This window comes from Crinia signifera, chromosome 1, assembly GCF_055691185.1.
Source record: "Crinia signifera chromosome 1, ASM5569118v1, whole genome shotgun sequence".
NCBI classification, from domain to species: Eukaryota; Metazoa; Chordata; class Amphibia; order Anura; family Myobatrachidae; genus Crinia; species Crinia signifera.
The window spans coordinates 194,212,133-194,234,017 of record NC_139217.1 but is presented as its reverse complement, the minus strand read 5'-3'; the positions used below and the strand labels follow the sequence as shown (position 1 = coordinate 194,234,017).

The 21,885-nt window shown below is 40.1% G+C and overlaps 1 protein-coding gene across 2 annotated transcripts in view; it reads left to right on the top strand.

Annotated features, from left to right (window-relative positions):
• The window catches only part of GRID2 (glutamate ionotropic receptor delta type subunit 2), a 1,102,902-nt gene that overhangs the window by 807,478 nt on the left and 273,539 nt on the right, over window positions 1-21,885 (top strand). For both annotated transcript variants that reach the window (XR_014472933.1, XM_083179104.1), the window contains exon 9: window positions 19,938-20,039. Coding sequence is in view for 1 of the 2 variants with exons in the window: in XM_083179104.1 (XP_083035230.1) it covers window positions 19,938-20,039 (102 nt within the window). In the remaining variant the exon portion in view is untranslated. The remainder of the gene's footprint in view (window positions 1-19,937; window positions 20,040-21,885) is intronic.

Genomic DNA, 21,885 nt, shown 5'->3' with positions numbered 1-21,885 from the left:
TTTTGCATACAAATGTAAATCAGGCCAAGAGCCACCAGTAATGTACCTTGCTTGTTTATGTTCTACTGTATCTCATATATTTTCTTGTATCTCTAATTTGTTAATTGATATTCTTCTTTTTTTTTGCTGTGTACGAAATTCTTTTAGAATAGTGTTTTCTAACTGTCGGTCATGGACACCTCAGAATGGAGTCATGCTGACTCCTCGGATCTTTCAGCCATTGATCTGTGCATTCTGAAATAAACTTGCAGTGTATGTTACTTTAGACTACTCATGGAACTGGTTAAGAGATCTGATGAGTCATCAGGCAGATGAAAAAATGGAATATCCAAGGAAGGATATCAAAAAAGTCTCCCGGGTGGGGCACAGCCTTCTAGGAAAATAAGTAACTGTTAAGACTAAGCTTTATTAATGTTAAAATTGACCCTAAACTTGGGTCAAACAAAGGAAATAAGACAAAGACGTACAGACAACATTTATAAGAGTGTATATAACAGAAAGTAGTGAAATATAATTTTCTAAATGTCTGTGGATTATAGGAGGAAAAGTACCTCAAAATACAATTGACGATATATAATTATACTGGAATAAATTTCTAAAATCCTTTCAGACAAAAGACGCCTCACTGACCATATATGTTCTCAGTTTTACAAATAAATGTCAAATGATGGTATATTGCAACATATGCTCCCTGTAAGTAACAATACTATCACTATCATCTGTTGTATCTAAATGTAGGCACTTAGACAATGTACGTAGCTGTATATAGGTTCCACCAAAGTTTTTTAGGTAATAGAATAAGATTTAATAAGAATGAAAATACCTGAGTTGGATTGCTAAGGGAGTGGCTGCTACCTGTGCATGTGACAAGTGTCAGTGAATGCACAGTTGAGCGGACCCCGGGAGCGTCACAGGTATCGAAGTATAGAAAAGGCTGTTTCATCAGGCAGATCAGCCTCTCCCCCAGTGTAAAACCAATTCTGCCATCTCACCCGGCAGCAGGGTCTGCAGTGCTGGCAGAAGCTGACAGCTAGCACTAACAGAGAACTGTAGTAAAGGCCCCCATACACTTGTCCTAAGGAAAAGTTGGACTAGTTTGCCCTTGAGAGCCCCCGGCAGCCCCCCATGGGGCTTGCTTACGATTTGGCACTTGATGTGCCATTTTTACATGCAATAAAATGCATACAGTTTGCCCTTGAGAGCTCTCGGCAGCTCCTTGGTAAGCTCGCACTTGATGTGCCATTTTTACAGCCAAAAAAATTGCAGCTGCAGGGGGTAGGCAGCGGGGTCCGGGCACCTGTGTCTGGGCATCAGTGATCAGGCGTTTCTGCTTCCAGGACCCCGCAGCTGCACATAGGTGCTAAAAAGCATCTGTGATGTGCCACTGATGGGTCCTATCCGGTAGATTTAATGTGCAGTCCGTCCGACCTTCCCACTCCAATCCGATATTCACGGGACTGAGCATCGGTTTGGAGGGGATGTCAGACACCTCTGATTCGACCCGATCCCTCAGGATCTGGTGAAATAGGCCCAAATCGGACAAGAGTACGGGCACCTTAAGACAAACACCAATATCCTATTACCCGTGAATGCTGGTAATAGTCTCGTCTGGTTATATCTATTTAGTCCTGGAAAGCCATGTCATGACTTACCGGGGATATTGTTTTACCTGCCTGAGGCAAAATCCAGCGATCCTGTGTGTTCAGGAGAAGTCATGCTTTTTATCTGGCAATCCAAATTGAATAGCCAAGAAAAATAAACAGTACAACATCGTCAAAAATTGTGAAAGGTAAATATAGATTTTTGGGTACTTATGTAATATCTGGGCTCCCGTTTTTCTTATGAGACCGCGTCCCCTCGCCACGCTTCGGGCACGGTGGCTCGCTGCGCTCGCCACACTATATAAAATCAACTCCATGCATAGTTGGATAGTAGGGGTATGAAAAAATGGGGTGCATTTAACATGGGAGCCCAGATAATACATAAGTACCGATTTTTGTTATGTGCAACATTTTATCTTCAATAGAACTCCCATCTAAGTAAACATACCCCTTTGTATCAGTTTCATATAAGACTGTATACAGTATGTAGAGGCCTGGCAGGATAAGATTACAATTAAATAATCGCTGATGTCTGTGTTATACACTATAGCCGAACCCTGACAGGTCATTTATCAGAGTCACTCTGCACTTGCAATGGAAGTCTGTTGTTGTTTAAGTGACCATTCAAAATAACAAATCAACCTCATTAATGAACTCCAAATAGGAATAAAGCTGTGTTCATAAATAAAACATACAGCAGGTACATATGCATTGTACTGTATCCAGGCTGTTAGAAGTCTGTTGCTGTTATAGAGCAAATGATGATAAATAGAGCCGACGGGTAACATTGCACACTATAGCCGGCATCAAATACAGCAAGCTGTTCTTATATAAAGGTAAAGTATAAGGTTTATATTTACTAAGATGTGAGTTCTATTGATGAGGGGATGTTGCCCATACCAACCTATCAGATTCTATCCATTATCTTCTAGAACAGGCATTCCCAACCACGGTCCTCAAGGCACACCAACAGTGCAGGTTTTAGTGATATCCAGGCTTCAGCACAGATGGTTTAATCAGAATACCTCAGATATTTATTAAGTCACCTGTGCTCAAGCCTGGATATCTACAAAACCTGCACTGTTTGTGTGCCTTGAGGACCGTGGTTGGGAATGCCGGTTCTAGAAGGTGATAAATAAATAAGAATAAGAATCTGATTGGTTGCTACGGCAAGCATTCCATTTTCAGTAGAACTCCCATCTTAGTAAATTTGCCCCTAAATATTTTTGATAACGGTTAGCATTACATTTTGAGTGTGTATCAGTTTTATGGCATTTGATTCATGATACAGATTACTGTAGTTGGACTAAAGAAAATAGAAGCAGAGTTCTGATGTTAAAACATGTGTTCACCATAATTCTGTGGGGCAATTCAATAACTGGCAAAGGTCCCAAGATGTTGGAACTCCAGCACCTTGCAGCCACTAGCGCACATTTTCTCTCGCACTCCATAGATGTGCACAGGAAATTGTGCAATGTTGGCCTCCATTAGTATCAGGGATGGGCAGACGCACATTAAGGCCGCACATACATATAATTAAATACAGTTATAATGGAAGTGATCATGGGCCTTATTCAGATCTGAGCTCAGTACAAATTTGTTTTCAAAATGGGCAAAACCATGTGTACTGCAGGTGGGGCAGATGTAACATGTATAGACAGACTTAGATTGTTTCTGTGCAGGGTAAATACTGGCCGCATTATTTTTACACTGCAATTTAGATTTCAGTTTTAAAACACCCCACCCAAATGTAACTCTCTCTGCACATGGTACATCTGCCCCACCTGCAGTGCACAAGGTTTTACCCATTTTGAGAACAAATTTGTACTGCGATCAGATCTGAATAAGGCCATGATGGATCCGATGGAAATATAATTTTACTTAAAAAATTAGCAAACTATTGTGCCATAAACACATTTGCATGGGTGAGCTATACTGAACAGCTGTAGTAGCAGAACATACATTTCTAGTTCTTAAGGTGCCCACACATGGCTTATGGTGCGTGCTCCTGCACACATCACATCACATACAGTAGCACAAAAAGTATGTGCTGCACGTACTTTATGGACTAGATCGCATCGCATCTAGTTAAAAATGCACGCTGTTTTAGCACATCGCGTGCATTTTAAAGTAGATGCAATGCGATCTATTCTAAAATGCACGGTGCACACACCGTGTATGGCGACATTTACAGCTCCTGGCATTCAGCAATCACCCTTGTGCAAAAGTTGGGTTGAGATTGAATTGGGTATTAAGCAATAAAACGGTAAGTAAAGAGGTTAAAATTGATTATAGCATTGAACAGACAATCATTAACATTATTATTGGGTTAAGTATAAAGACCTAGGGTCATGTGCCATAATAAGATATTCTGGTTCTACTGCATTTAGAATTGCTTGTTTACACTTTGGGATTCATCACACTTTCCAAAATGCGTTTACATCAATAGATGAAATCTAGCACACACACAAAGAATATTAATATATACTACATGTATACTGTATATTATAAGGTGGTGATTGTGTGGAGGCTTTTATACAATGCACACAAGAAACTATGAAACTTGTCATCAAAATAGCAGACTGTAGGCCTAAAATAAAAGACAAAAATATAACAAATCAAGTACATGTATTTCTCACAGTAGAACAGACATTTTGGATCAATGACCCTTTATCTCAAAATTGTGAGTGCATGCACCGCAGTTACGTGCACTATAATATAAAATCAGTGGCATCTTCTATTGCTTTCATGACCTCTAGCAGCTTATGTAAGATGACTTTCCTGTGATAGGTCACAAATAGGTGCTGGAAAATTTGTGCTCTCAGTTACAATTTTCAAATCATCAATCAAGCTCCAGCAGACAAAAGTAATAATGTGCAAAAATGATCAAATATGTACTTGCTTAGCATTTTCTTCATCTTCTTTCCATTTGATTTATAACCAAACTATATTATTTAATCTTCAGTACCAACACCTCAACATCTGAGACTGAATAGTTTATGTAGATGTGTGAGAGTGATTGATTTTGTGTGTGCATGCATGTGATACGATTCATTTAATTTTTAGCTCAATCTCCATTATATACCTATTTAAAATGTGAAATAGTGAGGGATAAAGTATGTTGGATATAATATATAGATAAATAAATATATGGGATATCATATCACATCTAATATTTATATCCTCTGGGGCTCTAATTGCAGGGTCCATTTTAATCTAACAACATAGAATTATGAGGTACATAATCATTCCTTTGTAATAAATTGTGAGATATCTGAATGAACTGCTTGGCTACAGGCTGATCTATATTGATGATTTTTATAGCAGACCAATTGCAGATCTATGGAGTGTTAAGATACGTTCAGCCTTATGTAGAAAATGCTCCATGAGCACTGGGCAGTGATACAATCAGCAGCGACTACTGGCCCTGAACTGCAGCACTAACCAAAGGCCACATAGGGGAGCCAGCCAGCACATATACATGTAACTATGGGGAAGATTCTCTAAGGTAAAAATGCGGTAAAAACCCAGTTATCCGGGGTTACCACGGCATAGGGCATCGCCAGAAAAATCTGGTGATGCCCCATAGAAGCCAATGGGCTTCTAACGCGAACCCACCGCCGCCCCGCATGGACCCCCGCCGCCCCGCATCACCTCCTCCCCCCTCACCTGTGTCCGGGCAGCACAGAGCTGTGCGCCCGGACCTGTGACCTCCTCCCTGCACTGATCCTTTTCCGGGTGAGGGGAGGAGGAGAACCCGGCGCAGCAGCGCTGGGTGTGGGAGGGAGGGGGAGCCGTCGGGACCTGCTGGGACCCGGCGACTCTCACGCCAAAGGACAGCTGTTAACGCAAGAGTTGTCCTTTGCTATAATTATCGCATATGTTACTGCATATGCGATAATTATGTATGCGAAGGGGGGCGGAGCTGAGCAGCGAATATTAGAGAATCTCGCCCATTGTATGAAATATATGAAACATTGTATGCAGTGGCATTAATTCGTCCCAGTTGCCCGGAGGCAAGATAAATATTGGTGCCCCCCAAATTCTGTAGCTAAATTATTAAGGTGTCTGTCTCCATTAAGACAGGTCATGGGTTCTAATACAGGTTGTGACACTTGCAAAAATGATGTTAGGAGGGGGAGTCAGCCACAGAAGCGATATTGAGGGCTTTCAATTAACTGATTCAAAATCGTAATGGGGGAGAGGTGCCCCCTTGGGAGCAGGAGCCCGGAGGCAGATTTCTCCATTGCCTCCCTTAGTTACGCCTCTGATTGTATGAAATATATGTTCTGGCTGCCTTACCCAGTAATCAGCCCGTATATCATCAATAATCCCACCCCGACTCCCTGTGCTCTGTAAACCTTGCACCCTTGGACAAAACTGAAGATATTATGGGTCCATAGCTGAAAGTGTGCTGTAGAGCTGTGTGTGCTTTGTTAATAAAGCTTCTTTGATTTAAAAAATCTGGACAACCAGATTTTTTTTATGTATTACACTACAGTCAAGTCAAAGTGTTTTAAAACATTCATGTGGATTGGGTCAATGTTTAAGTTATATGTTCTTTTAAATCATTTTAGTTTTATTATTTAAAGAAACATATTTTAACACATAGATAAAAAAGGGCAGATGAATAATATAGGAAGAGAATATTCTGTCAGACATAATGAATCCTGTGATCATACCATTCCCTTTATCTCACTGTAGATTCATTTCCAATGACTTTTCACTCCACTGAAAACAGTGGACTTTAGTTTACTCTGGTTCTTTGGTTCTTAAATGTGTCAGTAATCATGAGTATTAAAACCTTTAAGCAGTCTTTTTGAAGACCAGAATAAAAAAGGACTAACATGAAAAATTACAGATTAAATGGCAGTTTACCTGCTTTAATTGCACATGAGTTGTTGAACTGCTTGGTAGGAAGTCTATAAATGTTTTTGGACCCCACAGCTAATTGAGCAAATGATCTGCTTTTAACCTATGTTAATTAAACTGGGAGATAAATTGCAAATTCCTGCACTTGTGATTAACCAACTAAGTAAATATTTCTAACACAATTACTGTCGTAGCTCTATAATGCAGTATATCTGCCAGGGAGGAAAACACTGCTGCACAGTGACTGACAGACATCTCCCCTCCAAATCCTTATTTGGCTGTGTGCATTGAGCTGCTCTGACATAATGACATCATCCGGCCAGTGCATCGGGACAGTGCAGGGTGGAGGAAGTTCATAGCAGCTGGTGCTGGCCGGTTTGCTTGGCCCAGCATAAAAAAATATATCTTACACCCCATTTTCTTTCACAGCGATGCATAATGCTACAATACACTACATCCCGCTACAATACACTACATGCTGCCACAAGCTACACTACATTACATCCCACTACAACCAACAACACTTTACTATATCCTGTTACACTACACTACATCCTACTACACTACATCCTGCAGCACTACACTAAACTACATCTGCCTGCATGCTACATCATGCTACAATGTGCACTTTACCACTAGACTGTACTAACTCCCCACAATAATATTAAAACAGTATCTTAACTCACATAAACTGCAGGGGTTATTCCCCTCATCTACTGCAGCTCTGGAGATAGCCGCTAGGACCTACTGGAGGTCAGTAGCTGAGGTCCTGTGCCTCATGCAGGAACATCTGTGTACAGTAGTTAAGGGAATAAGGAAAGGCTGACTGACAGCTTATGCACTACGAGGAGCTGGTATCTGACAGGTGCTCGGTGACCTAGACCCCTGCCCTGACCTTGTTTTCACCATGCTGTGTTTAGTCTCTGATTTTACTAAAACTCCATTCCCTCTCTCTGATCACAATCTCATTATCATCTTGCTCTCCTGCATTACCCCAAGCTCACTGACACTGAAAACATGCAAGCCTACTCTTACCTGAGGAAATACAAATGCTATTAATTTTCCACAACTGTCCACCTCTCTGCGACAACAGCTCACTAATTTCTATATTTCTCTCTACTGACTCTACTTTTTCCCACCTGTACAAGACTCTTGAATCAGCCCTTGATGAAGTGGCTCCAGCTACCCATTACACCCCACGTAGGCTTAGATGCAAACCGTGGCACTACAAAACAACAAGACAAATACGAAATCAGTCACGTAAAATAGAATGCCAATGGCATAAATCTTGTAATATGACTGATTTCCTCACATATAAAACTAGCTACCACTCCTTCAGCAATGCTTTAGGCATTGCCAAATAAACATACTATCAATCTCTCATCTCTTCTCATGCCACCAACCCAAAGCGACTTTAAGGACAAGACTGATAACGTCCTAGATGAAATGGTATGCTCTTTCTCAACCTCTAACCCACTTTTCCCCCTGCTGAACCCTTTGGCACTTTCTCTTTATTTGAGCCCACAAATGAAAAGGAAGTATCCACACTCTTCCTATCCTCCTACTCTACTACCTCTCCTCTTGATCCTATACCTGCACAAGTCTTTAAAACTCTATCTCCTGTACTTATTCCAACCTTAACTAAAATCTGCAATTTCTCTCTTGCTACTGGTACGTTTCCTTCTCTGTTCAAACATGCAGTGATTACTCCCATTCTGAAAAAACACAATTCTGACCCTAACTCTCTCTAATTACCATGATATCTCTCAGCTCCCATGACTCTCCAAGCTACTCAAGAGACTTGTCTACTCACTTTCTTAACTCTCAAGCCATATTAGACCCACTTCAGTCAGGCTTTTGTTCCCAACACTCCACTGATACAGCACTGACTAAAGTGGTGAATGATCTGGTAACTGCTAAGTCTAAAAGCCATTACTCACTACTTATTCTTCTAGATCTTTCTGCTGCGTTTGACATTGAGGATCATACTCTTCTCTTACAAACACTACACTCCCTAGGTTTAAATGATACAGCCCTTCCCTGGTTCTCATCTTACCTATCTGATCACTCTCAGTGTTTGCTTCTCTGACTCTACTTCTTCTTCACTACCTGCATAAGTTCTGCATGCATAAACCTCTGAGGCACTTATGTATTATATAGCTTCCCTTCTGGACTTGTAACTTGATGGGACTGCTATGCTATTACTGGTGCCTGTCCTTGTGTTTCCCTCCCTTGTGTTTCCCTCCTATATCCCTATAGATTGTAAGCTTGCAGCAGGGCCCTCCTACCTCTAAGTCTCTCTTTTGCTACCCAGTTTGTTTTATCACTGTCTACTATTGTAAAGCGCAACAGAATCTGCTGCACTATATAAGAAACTGTAAATAAATAAATAAATAAGGGAATAAGGAGAGGCTGACTGACAGCTTATGCGCTATGAGGAGGTGGTATCTGACAGGTGCTTGGTGACCTAGGCCCTAAGGCTCCTCTGTGCAGGCAGGAAGAGGCAGATCCAGAACAAAAGTACAGGCAAGGCACCATGTTTTTTTTACAAGCCAAAGTTGCACTTCTGGAAAGTGCGATGGCCTCACAACACAGGGAATGCCATATCTGCATGATTGGGAGAGAATAATTCCTTGAAGCAGAGGATCAAAGGAGAGAGGGCAATAGGAAGGTAGTGATGGAGGTGAGAGGCAGAGGGTGAGGCAGTGCATGAGGGGGAGATAGTCGTACATAGGGGTGCAGTGGGTGACCCCAGGGAATGGATGACCGAGGAATGTGGTTTTGATACTAGGGAAAGGTTGACAGGGGGAGGAAGAAGGCAATGCCAGGGGGAGCTAGTGGTTGATAGAGAGGATGATAGAGAGAGGCAATGGATGACAGATGAGAGAAGTAATGATTCAAGATAGTGGGAGATGGTGAGGCAGTGGGTGAGAATAGAGGGTAATGGTAGAAGGCAGTGGGTGACAAGAAAGTGTAATGGTAAAAGGCAGTGGTTGATAGAGAGGAAGAGGGTGACTTATGGCCAGATGTACTAAGCTTGAAAAGTGATATAATGGGGAGTTATAAACGTGATAAATAGAGAAATGTGTGAAGTTCAGGGCACATCATGCTGCAGGTTAGATACTGTATTAAATAGAACCCCACTTAAAACTTCACTGATCCACTGTTGTATCCAATCGTGCAGAATCAGATAATCTGTGTGAACATCGTTCATGTGAGTGACCCTCGGGACACAGTCACTGTATTCGTCATTCCCAGAAAACTGGTTTGGCACACCTACAATTTCTGCATCTCTACATGTTGCTGCCCAGTCATCGCTCACAAATGCCAGCAGCATGTCAATCATGTTGCAAAATATGAAGCACTGGAGCGATATGACTGCCCCAGATGTGTATATGGCTTCTGCACAGGCGGAGATCCAAAATATTGGCAATATAAGTGGACATCGGGTTTGCAAACCTCTCAGAATTATGCCTGTAATCCATTACAGTACGTTAACTTACTAAATTCTCATGATTTTGTTTCGCTGAACTTATCCTATCCTCATCCTTACACAACACTACAAACCCTGCATGTGAAAAAGAGAAATATTTTACAGCTAAAATCCAGTTACAGGTTACAAAATATGTAAGAAAACAAGGTTTGTTCTGTACAGCAAAAACATTACTGAGTTATACACAAGTCAATATAAATTATTGTCTGTGACCTCTCATCTATGAGCAGTTTCCTTTTATTATCAGTGAACACTGCAATAATTGAAAATTGAAAAACTCAATAAATTCCTGACCTGCAGTAACTTGTTCAGCATGTTTGTATGCTTTAACTGTGCTATAATTCTGAGAGCTGTGTGTCCACGATCCCCATATCTCATGCACTTAAACATGTTTACAAGGTTATCCTGCAGAGAAAACAAATATAAAACCAGTTGTTTCCCCTCTTTATATAAAATAGGACATTATTCATTTTACCTACGGTGTAATGTAAAACATAAAAGTAGACAGAAATATATTGAGTACTGGTAGGATTCATTTACTTTAAAAATACACATGGACAAGTACATAAACATAAGCATATTATTTTCAAGTGACTTTACCTTTTGCATGCTATAAAATGTAGGGATGTGGTATAGCTCACAGACAATGTCTAGTTCAGTGGTAGCCAACTCCAGTCCTCGAGAGCTACCAACAGTTCACATTTTTTAGATAAACTAGCTGCTGCAAAGGTGCACTCAGTACTGGCTGACACATTTTAAAAGATCCACAGGTGGAGCTAATTACTTCACTTGTGATTCTGTGAGGAGATCTGGATAACACTAACTGTTGGTAGCTCTCGAGTACTGGAGTTGGCTACCCCAGGTCTAGATTGACAGTATAAGTTTGACATACACACAAGGTCAACATTGACACAAGCAAAAGGTTGACGTGGAAAAGGTTGATACATGAAAGGCCATGGTTTGGGGTGTCAATGTTGACAAATAAGCATGTGGACCACCAATTAGTATACCAAATCCTCTAGCATGGCTCTCATCATACTTTACCATCCATATGGATGATAAAGTGTGAAAAAGTTCAAACATTTTAAAAAGCACCTAAAAATCCAACCTTTTCATGTGTTGACCTTTACTTGTGTTGATCTTTTGATAAGGTTGACTGTCAACCTAGACATTGTTTTTCAGCCATCTGGATAGCATATGGTAGTAGGCCATATCATTTTTATAGGTTTGTGACACGATGTACCTCAGCAACATGCAGTGTCTGCTCAGAGGCATTTTAAGAGAGAAGGAGGCCTTTGTGTAGCCTCCTCCATCTGGCCCTCTCCTCTGTGTCGGCACCAGTGCCACAGGAGTCTACCCTACTGAACTTCTTCACAAAAATGTTTGCGGTGGCTATTTCTCCAGGGATATCAGCAATGCTGAGGCCATCACAGGATTCTAGTGGGTAAGTATTTAAAAAAAATGGGTGCATCATGTGCAGTGTGCCGCCCCCCCCCCCCCCCCGGGTCTTAGCACCGCACACACTGCACCCATTTTATATATGTATATATATATATATATATATATATATATATATATACACTGTCTCTGCTGCAGAACCACATCACTAGTGATGCTCAACCACACTTTGACAAAACTCCCCTTATAAATAATTGTTTTTATTTATTTTTTTAAATACATACTGTATTATGTGTAATATAATAATAATAATTTAATGTCTTCTTGTTAGTTGGGCGCCCACTAAGCTATTTGCTTAGTTTTCCACGTCCCCTTGCGGGGCTCGCTACGCTCGCCACGCTTCGGGCTCGCCACACTATATAAAGTTATCTCCATGCCGACATGGAGAGTTGGGGGTATGAGCGTATTAAATATAGTGCAGCCCAACTAACATATAAGTACCCAAAAATGAGTTCCTTATTACACCACTAGATACCCTTAATTGAATATATTAATTAATTATTTGCTATTGTCCAATTACATAATCCATTACTGATTAGAGGTATTTCATACCCAAAAATTTAACTCCACCCAAATTACAATTGCTCTAAATAAATCGCCACTATTAACCTAAAACTGCCAGTCCAGTTACCCAATACTGTAGGTCATGTTTCTCCCCCAAATCTCTATATGCTTGTATAATCACACTGGCCCTTATTCTGATCGGTGCGGATATTCCCGCATGCGGACGGACCGCCGATGTTGATCGTCTGCGCATGTGCAGAGGTCACTCTGCGCATGTGCAGGCGATTTCGCCGCACGGATTCTTTATACGCCGCACAGGGGGCGTAGAGGGGCGTGAGGGGCTACTTATCCTCATTACCCTATGCATACGCCCCCCGTTTCATGGGCGTTCCCATGCAAACGCGGGGCGTATGCATGGTAATGAGGCCGTGACGCGTGGGTACGGGGCGGGCATCTGACATCGCCGGATGTCAGCTGCCCGCCCCCATACATGTTTTCACACGGACAAGTGTCCGTGTGGTCTTGTGTTGCGGGACCTGGTGGAGCGTGCGGCCCTGCATTCGATGTTCGGCGACCATCGAATGCAGGGGCAGCTCCCAAGACGGAGGAGGCGTATCCCCGTCCAATTTCATGCGGATCGCCACATATCCGCGTACGGACGGCAGGTGGCGATCCGTATGGAAGGCGGGGATTCGCCTGCACGGTTGCGGCCGCATATTCTGATCGGGCCGCACCGATCAGAATAAGGGCCTATATGCTAGCACTGCAGCTTCCTTGTTTAGTGTGTGTGTGTGTGTGTGTGTGTGTGTGTGTGTATTAGGAATTGCACATCTTCTTGTTTTTTATTACCTTTGATAATGAGTTGATGATTTTTTTGTGCTCAGGAGTTAATGAGCTGGTAACTGGTTCAATAGCAAAATAATCAATGTTGTTAGGAACTCATACCTTTGACGAGATAAGTAAAATGCGTCTAGGAGGGAAAAAGGCATGTTATCTAAAGACATTACAGTTACTTCACAGCAGTAGATGTGATATTGATTTCTCACTCTCCAGCAGTTGATAAACACTGTTGTGTACCTGTATTTACACATTCATGTCCTGCAATGATGTAAACATGTACTGTAGGTTTAGAGTGTAATGTTACTTTGTAATAAATGCAATTATTCCTAGATGTGTTATTCATTAGTTAGGTATCCACCGTTGCTAATAATATTTTACAAACTTACTTACTATTTTATCATTAGAAATAATACATGAGTCAGACAGGCAAAGCAGAATCCTCAAAAGCAGCTCTGTTTGTTTTGTTTTTCACTGAGCCTGTGTAAAAAAAATCATTGTTGAAACATTTATTTGTTATCGGGAGGGGGTAATTGGATGCCCCCTTATGTAGGATGGGAAATGCAGATGGCCAGTGCCGGGGGCAATTTAAAGGTATCATGGTGGCCAAAATACTGGAATTGTGCGGAGGTTACATAGACATTTCACCATGAATCAGACAGTGAATCGGCGGGTGACCTGCTCTTTCAAAAATCTATGGGGATACCCTGATATTTAGGAGTCTCCTGTTATTCCTGGAGAGTATATAAGAATAAATAAGAAGCAGGCTACAATGGGTTAAAAAAAGACATTAAATTCATTAATTAATCAAATTATATAAACTTTTGAACTTTAAAGCACTACACTTAACATGACCATAGCAGTATCTTGGACCAAGACAGGAATGCAAATGGTGGGCAAACTGAAAACATCACTTTGATGTCTGGCCCACTACCTGGGACCTGTCCTTAGTTAATTACAATTCTTACTCTTTTGTCTCCCAAAATATGGTACTATTTATTACAGCCTGTTTAGCTACCAAACATTTTAAATACTTTTGGCATGTTTTGCCAGCAATACATCTTTCTTTGTTTTATTGTCAAGTAAAAAGTATACGGAAATTGTATGTGTACTCAAAATGTTTGCTTTCTTTTAGCTACTATAATCTAAATCAATTCACTTACCAAATACAGTATTCTTAACCCATTGAGTGCCAAGTGAATTTGTCAAAATTGGTGTGAAAATTTTACACAACATTTTTCATTTGAAAAACAAAAGTGAGCGACACTGGCATTTTTAACAGTACTTGCTCCCTAGCACGGCGTCTGCGATAAAGATTGTATCCATCGGTTCCAAAAAAATTGCGTCGATCGCATCGCATGCAACCAAATCGCATGTGATGCGATCGATGCGATTTTTAAATTGGAACCAATGTAAAATGGTCCCTGAGACCCGATTTTACATTGGGCCCAATGTTAAATGCCCCACAGACCTCAATTTTCATTGTATACCCACCCTGATGGGTCAAATCCCCCCCATTGTTAACGCCACCCCACGATCAACGCCAACCCGAAGCGTGGTGAGCGCACCGGTACGCGTCCTACGACCTTTTCTCGCCACGCTTTGGGTTGGTGTTCATCGTTGGGTGCCGTTAACAATGGGGGGGGAGCATTTCACATGTAAAATACCCATAAGAGGGGGGTATACAATGAAAAATCGGGTCAATTGGCCCATTTAACATTGTTCCCTATGTAAAATCGCGTCCAACGCATCGGTCGCATCGCATGCCTTAACTTAAGGCATGCGATGGACGCAATTTTTTAATTGTCTGGGAAAAGGCTAAAAATAGCCCTGAAATCGCGTCGGTCGCGTCCATCGCATACCTTAAGTTAAGGTATGCGATCACCTACGACGGGCGCCGTTCTAGGAAACAAGTACCTTTTTAACCAATTTTTAGCATATCTCGCACAGAGATGTTGGCATGCAAAGGGTTAATGACCGATTTTATTCTGCATCGTTTAATGTATACATGGAAACATATTTATATTACTTTATTTTACGTGTTCTATGTCATAGGAGTCTATTTCTTAATAACCGTAGATTCACCTTGAAAATTTGACCCCCAATCTTCATCAGACATTCTAAATATCGAATTAATCTTCCAACTGTTCAAATTAAAGAGTTTAAATTAGGAGTTTCATACAAATATATCACAACAGAACCCCCCCCTTCCCGCCATGGATCATTGAGTTTAGAGAGGACCTGGCAATATGTCCTAGATACCAGGGGCACTCATATTTTTTTATAAATAGTAGGAGGAATCTTTTTTTTAATTATCTTTTATACAATGTGCTTAAAATTTGTGTTATAGGTGCCCACACAAATCAAGAGTGTAAGGGGGTATGCAATGTGCCACCGCTATTTCCAACGTGTGAAATAGTGGCGGCTCCCTATTCAATGCTGTCATTAACGACAGCATCGATGGCGGGATCACGGCAGAACATGCCCGCCTTCAGAAGCTGTCGGGACTGTTCTGCCGATAACGGCCGTGGATTGTCATAATACAGGACACAGATCAACAATCCACGGCCGTTTTCATTGCCACACCCCCTTTGCACCCATTGGCAGGCAGGACATTGAATCCCGTCTGTCGTTATGTGGTCAATCTGACCACAAACGGGCCAGGATCACGGCTGTCGGTGGTGATCGACAGCCATGATCCCAGATTGCATACCGCTTTAAGAGTTTAATAATACAGTAATATCTAGTAAATTAATATACATTGGCAGAGGAAAACTGTTGCATTAGATAAAATAAAAGTAAAGTTTAAGAAAACATTATTTAATGAGTTACAGTTTTTGCTAGCAACCTTGAATATGTGGATATTCATTGGAAAGACAGACACTGATAGAATACTCAGTCTCTCATATTCAATTCTGCAAGGTGAAGCTGGAGAAAAAAATATACATTTTTTTACTGACATTTTCAATATCTAAAAGTCTAGAAGAGGTTTTCGTGAAAGCAAATAAATCACTGAAATAAAGTTATAGAACTTTGGAAATTTTAACTACTTTGTTGTAATAGACAGCAAGTCTAGGGACTGTCAGAGAGGGCATGAGCAGTGGGAAGAATGATGTTTCTAGTGCTGTATAATTCATTCAGTAACAGATTGGAGTATAGCAGAGAATATGTGAGGAATGAGGTCAAACTCACAAATGATCACTTAAATAGATATGTTATCTACAGTAATTGTTAGTTGTGGCAGAGTACCAGTTGGAGAAATAAAAGAATGACATATTCAGTGCGATACAATTTCAGTTTGCCGCAGTGAGGGGGATATGAAACAGCAGACAGCTTTGTGTCAGAATGGAATATAAAGGATTGGAGATGAGTCATCAGAAACTGAGAGGTCAGGTTTAAGGAATGTACACACGTACAGATTTCCTGTCTGATCTATCTGGTGCCCCGCCCCCCGAAAAGGGAGGTGGGGCGTATGCAAATGAGGGTGCGGCTTATGCTAATTAGCAGCGACCTCATTTTCATACGAGAATAGACGCTGTGCGCATGCGCACAGCGTCTATTCTATTAGATTGGGGGGTCTCCCAACTGCCACCCCCCGCAGCGGGACAATGCCTGCCGTGGGTGGGACAGCGGGACAGGACCCGAAAATCGGGACTGTCCCGCTGTAATCGTGACAGTTGGGAGTTATGAATATATGATTTGATAAATTTGTTATATCAGAATGACTAAACAATTTGTCTGACTGATCACTGTCTGTTTTCAAGTGTTTGGGAACCATTTTTTGATTGTCAGTTGCTCCCATACATTTCCAGGTTTTTATTCCCACCAGATAGATCAGACAGAAAATCTGTACGTGTGTATGCATCTTTAGTTATCATCAACATATGGATTCGACTAAAATGAAAATATGAGAAAATGCCAACACCAAGGGCAAAATGTAATAGGGTATGAGAATCAGAAAGTGAGAGATTTTGGGAGAGTTTTCCCATTTTTTTTAAAGCAGCAATCGACCACATGGAAAAAAAAAATTCACTGTACTGTAAATAATTGCAGCTTCAAACAAATATAAAAACTCTACAAAAATCTCTGACTTTCTAATTCCCACACCCTATTACATTTAGACCCATATATGTACTGTAATGAAGAGATGGAGAGATGCAAGGCTAAAGAATGCCTTGTGGTATAGCAATAAATGGTGCTTCACAGCGCTGAGGTCATGGGCCCAATTCCCACCATGTTCCTAACTGTGCGGACTTTGTATGTTCTCCATATGCTTGCGTGGGTTTCCTTCGGGTACTCCGGTTTCTTCCCACAATCCAAAAATATACTGGTAGGTTAATAGGCTCCCGACTAAAATGAAACCTAGAATGAATGTGTGTGCTTGTACATGTGGTAGGGAATATAGGTGATGTGAATATTCAAATATTCTCTGTAAAGCGCTGCGGAAGATGTGTGCACTATATAAATAACTGTTAATAAATAAATAGAGATTAGGACAAGATAAGGATGGAGATCTGGTATGATAGACACTAATCAGAAATAATTTGACAATTTGGATTTAAAAACAGGAAAGAACATGGAATAGCAGAGAGAGAGATCATCAACCATGTCAAAGGGAAAAAAAAAATCTCAAGTAGGAATAAGCATAGAGTAATGACATTAGTCTTTAGCAGAAGTTTTAACAAGCATTTGGCTACAGTTACTTTTGGTAGGATAGTTTTGGGGATGATGAGAGTAGAAATCACAATGTAGTGGATCTAATATGAAACAAAAGCAAAGGTAGTTAACAACAGCAAATTAACATATTGATCATGTTGTTCTGATAAAAGGGGTTAAATCGGATGGAGAGAACTTTTAATGATGCATTTGACAACATCCTATTAAAAAAGTGTAAGAGGAAATAAATAAGTTAAAGAGAAATGTTGAGGTTTAAATAATTGTTGAGAAAAGTTAAAAAAATAAAATGAGAACGAATACATTAGGCAACCATGTAATACATTGGGATATGAATAGGAAAGAGCAGATGGGTTGTTCTATTAAGGTAGTTAAAGAAGTGAAAAGCAAATACAATGGGAGGCTGAACATTGAATTTGCAGAGTGCCGTTCTATAGTATATAAACATCTTGTCTAATTTTCTCATTACAGAAGATGACTAAGATTTCCCACACAACAATATTCTAACACTGATGCAATTACTTTATTTTAAAAGTAAAACATGTTTTTGCAAATAAAATTTATTATACCTGGTTTATTACCTTATTATGTTTATTTGTTTTTAAGCATATATTTGTTTGTACGTTTTAGTTAGCATATAAAAACCAAAGGTGCATGACTGTTGAGTTATGATTGTTGTTAGAATTAGTTATGATTGTTAGAATTAATAATACCTTATACCAGGCATGTCCAAACTATGGCCCTCCAGCTGTTGTGATGGGACCCATCATGCCGTGCCACATTTTTGCTATTAGAGAATGCTAAAACTATCGAAAAGCATTCTGGGATGTTTAGTTTCCTAACAGCTGGAGGGCCATAGTTTGGACATGCCTGCCTTATACAGTCTACTGATATTACATTTGTGTAAAAATGTGGTCGAATTTTCTAAAGCTAAATTGGCATTAGATACAATACTACTGTATATCTTCAAATGCTGAAATGTCTTCTCCATATGGCCAGATACATTAAAATACTTGTTCTTTCATATGGTTGGTTCTCAAAGGCAGGGACAAACATAAAACTAAATAGCAAAGCTATATTCACAGCAGCTCATGTGGATGTTATTGATAGTGATCAAACTTGTGAATGATAAACCTCATTGTGTATGATAAATGGTGCTCAGCCAATCAGCTCCCAGCTATCATATGTTCAACTCCCAACTGTCATGACTTTGCAAAATTACAGTTGGGACTTGATTGGCTGGAGCATGATTTATTATACACAAGTATTATAATGAACAATGAGTTTTATCCATCTTTCATAAATGTTTGCCTATATTGTATGTCATTACTGTATGTCATTACAGTATACATATTTCAGAGCAACACCTGCTTGTCTGCTTAAGGGACATGTATGAATCCTTCTGAAGAGTGGGGAAGTGGGAGAGTGGAGAAGATGTCCATAGAAACCAATCAGCTGCTACTAGAATTTATACATGGTATAAAATGATACATAACAGCTGATTTTGTTGTTATGGACAACTTCTCCTCTTGCTCAGAAGTTTTAATACTGTACATCTTCCTCTGAATGTTTTACAGTATTTAGCCTGACATAAATCCAATTAACTACACTAATGTTTACAATAATAATATGTACAGTATGTTACAAAGTTAAAGTACTTATTAGGTTTATAAATATTTAATATCTTACACTTTTGATATTTACCCGTAACTTTACATAACACATATTTAATGTAAAAATTATTTCAATTATAAACTGCTACTGATTTAATTTACTTGGGCAGTGGTTCCCAAACTGTGTGTTTAGGCACCCTGGGGTGCCTCGGAATTCCTGCAGGGGTGCCCTGGCATGGTGGTCCAGGACCAATTCAAAATTATTATGGTCAATGTAATAGGCAAAATCAGTGCTAGTTGCTTCCAATCATAAAATATGTGGACAAACAGAAGTAAATCCTGTCCCTAACCACACAACTGACCCTAAGAATTACATATAAACACAATTTACTTAATTTAATATAATTTTCTAAATGACTCCATAAAAAATTTTTGGCCTAGGGGTGCCACGACAAAATAGGCAGCCGTGATTCAAAAAAGTTTGGGAACCACTGTACTAGAGGCATTCACTTGAGATACAGTATGTTACTCTTTAGCAAAGTGTTATACTGTATATGTAACAAAGATCACCATACTGCACTTTTTGCTATTATTATTATTATTATTACTTTGTAAGACACTACAGTGCTACAAATTGTCAACAGTGAGTAAGATACAGTACAATAATACTAGTTTTTGCAACAATGCATTAAAAAGGTAAAGTTTTAGCATTCACAGAAAGTTTTGTGACATTGTATTTTTTTCAAATTTTTGAAAAGTTTTAATGTACTTTTGCAGATGTTCAGATGCATTATGACTATAGAGAATATAATATTTTATCACTGTAATTTCCTTGTATGACTACATCATTTAGCATTGATCCTGACATGTTTTATTATAATTTAGCTTGGCTCGTGGAATCCTGTGACTGGACTGAACGGTTCTTTGACAGACAGGAAACTAGAAAACAACATGAGAGGTGTCGTTCTCCGCGTGGCCACTGTACTGGTAAGCTTGCTTTTACAATACCACATTCAGTGTACATTCATGGGCTATTCCACCTGGAAAATAAACTAAATAGTTAAGCTGTCTTCTCAGATCAAATACACCATATGAAAATGTAGGTATTCATCTTCTTCATTAACATAACTTTAGAAAATATATTGCTATAATAGTACTTACAAATTATGTTTTCTGGTATTAATAAGAACAATGAAAAATAGGAAATCATTCAATTAAAACTGTCTACGTACATTTAAATCACCCATATGGTTCTCTATAGCAGTGGTTCTCAACCTGGGTGGTAGTGCCCCCTAGTTGGCGTTCTTTATTTCCAGGGGGCAGTGAAATGAAAAGGGGTGGTGGGGGTGGTGGATGTTTTACGGGACTTTAGGAGGGCAGCGGATCCATCGGAGAGCTTAGGCAGGGTTTCTTCCTCCTTACATGGCTGGTGAGAAGAAGCTGGCTGTGTCGCTGCTGGCTGCCTGTAGGAGGAGCAGCAGCATCATCACATCTCAGAAAGATCAGAAATCAAAGTTAACATGGAGCTATGTTACAGAGCTGGGAGAGTCAGTGGCTGTCACCAGCATCCCCAGTGACTCTGCAGCAGCCAGGTGGGTGTTACATATTTTCAAGGGGTGAAGGAAGGGAAGTACTGTCAGTGGAGTTACATGATTATTACATATACCCTATTACAGCAGCAGTTTGTGTGAATTGTTTGAATAACATGTGTAAGGGGAAGAGGTGTGTGTGTGTGTGTGGGGGGGGGGGGGTGCTGCTGAGTTTCATGTTAATGGTATGTACATATGCTGTGTGTATGCTTTGTGCATGTATATTGTGTGCACATGTATACTGAATGTACCTTGCTGATGTGTTCGATAAACTGAATGAAACTAACACAAAGCTTCAAGGTGACTAAATGAATTTAATCAAGGCCAAAGGGATAATATCGGCATTTATTGCTAAACTGGACCTTCTTAAAAATAATTTAAGTCAAAAGGAGTTGTACTGTACCAGTTACCTAGTCTTCAAAAGTTTTCAGATGAAGGCAAACTTAGGTTAGGCAGTTAGGGGGCACTGGACAACTGGCCATTACGCAAAGGGGGAGATAGGCTGGAAAATGTTCAGAACCTCTGCTCTATAGCACAGTTAAAATCTGAAATATTACTTTAACATTCATCATATGCAGTGTATGGCCATGTCAGGGTTTCATTCTTCATGCACTGGTCCTGTTCAAATTTGAGACAGCCCAATGGAAGATGTGGTATGACCAATAGCATTGCACCATGTTGTTATGCAGTGACTACAGTCTCTATAATATGTTATGCTGAACTGTAATGCTGTGTACACACGGTAAGATTTGACATTAGATTTTGAATATATAGTAAACATCGCATACAGATCGTATGCAGATTGTATGCAGATCACATGCAGATCGCACAGGTTTTTTACCTTGCGATCCCAATGCGCGCTTCAATGACAGCACAAATCGAAACCCAGATAGACAGGGCAGCAATGACTATATAGTGCAAATCTAATGCAGATTGTATGACTTGTATGTAAATAGAACAGAGTTAGCAAAGATTGCATAGCACTCGAATCTTAAGTTGAATAGCAAGGGAATCTCACCATGTGTACACACCATAAGATACAGACATGGCCACCTAGGCAGTCAAGGCCCCTATTCCAGGTGTTAAACTAATTCAAATATAAGGTTTGTCATTGAGGTTGATTTTACTTAGATTATAAAGTGTGTTTAGATACACCTACAGTATTAATAGGCATTTTATTTTTTAATCCATAACTCTGCAGCAAGCATGATGAAGATGACATGCCTGCCATAAGTATTATTGCA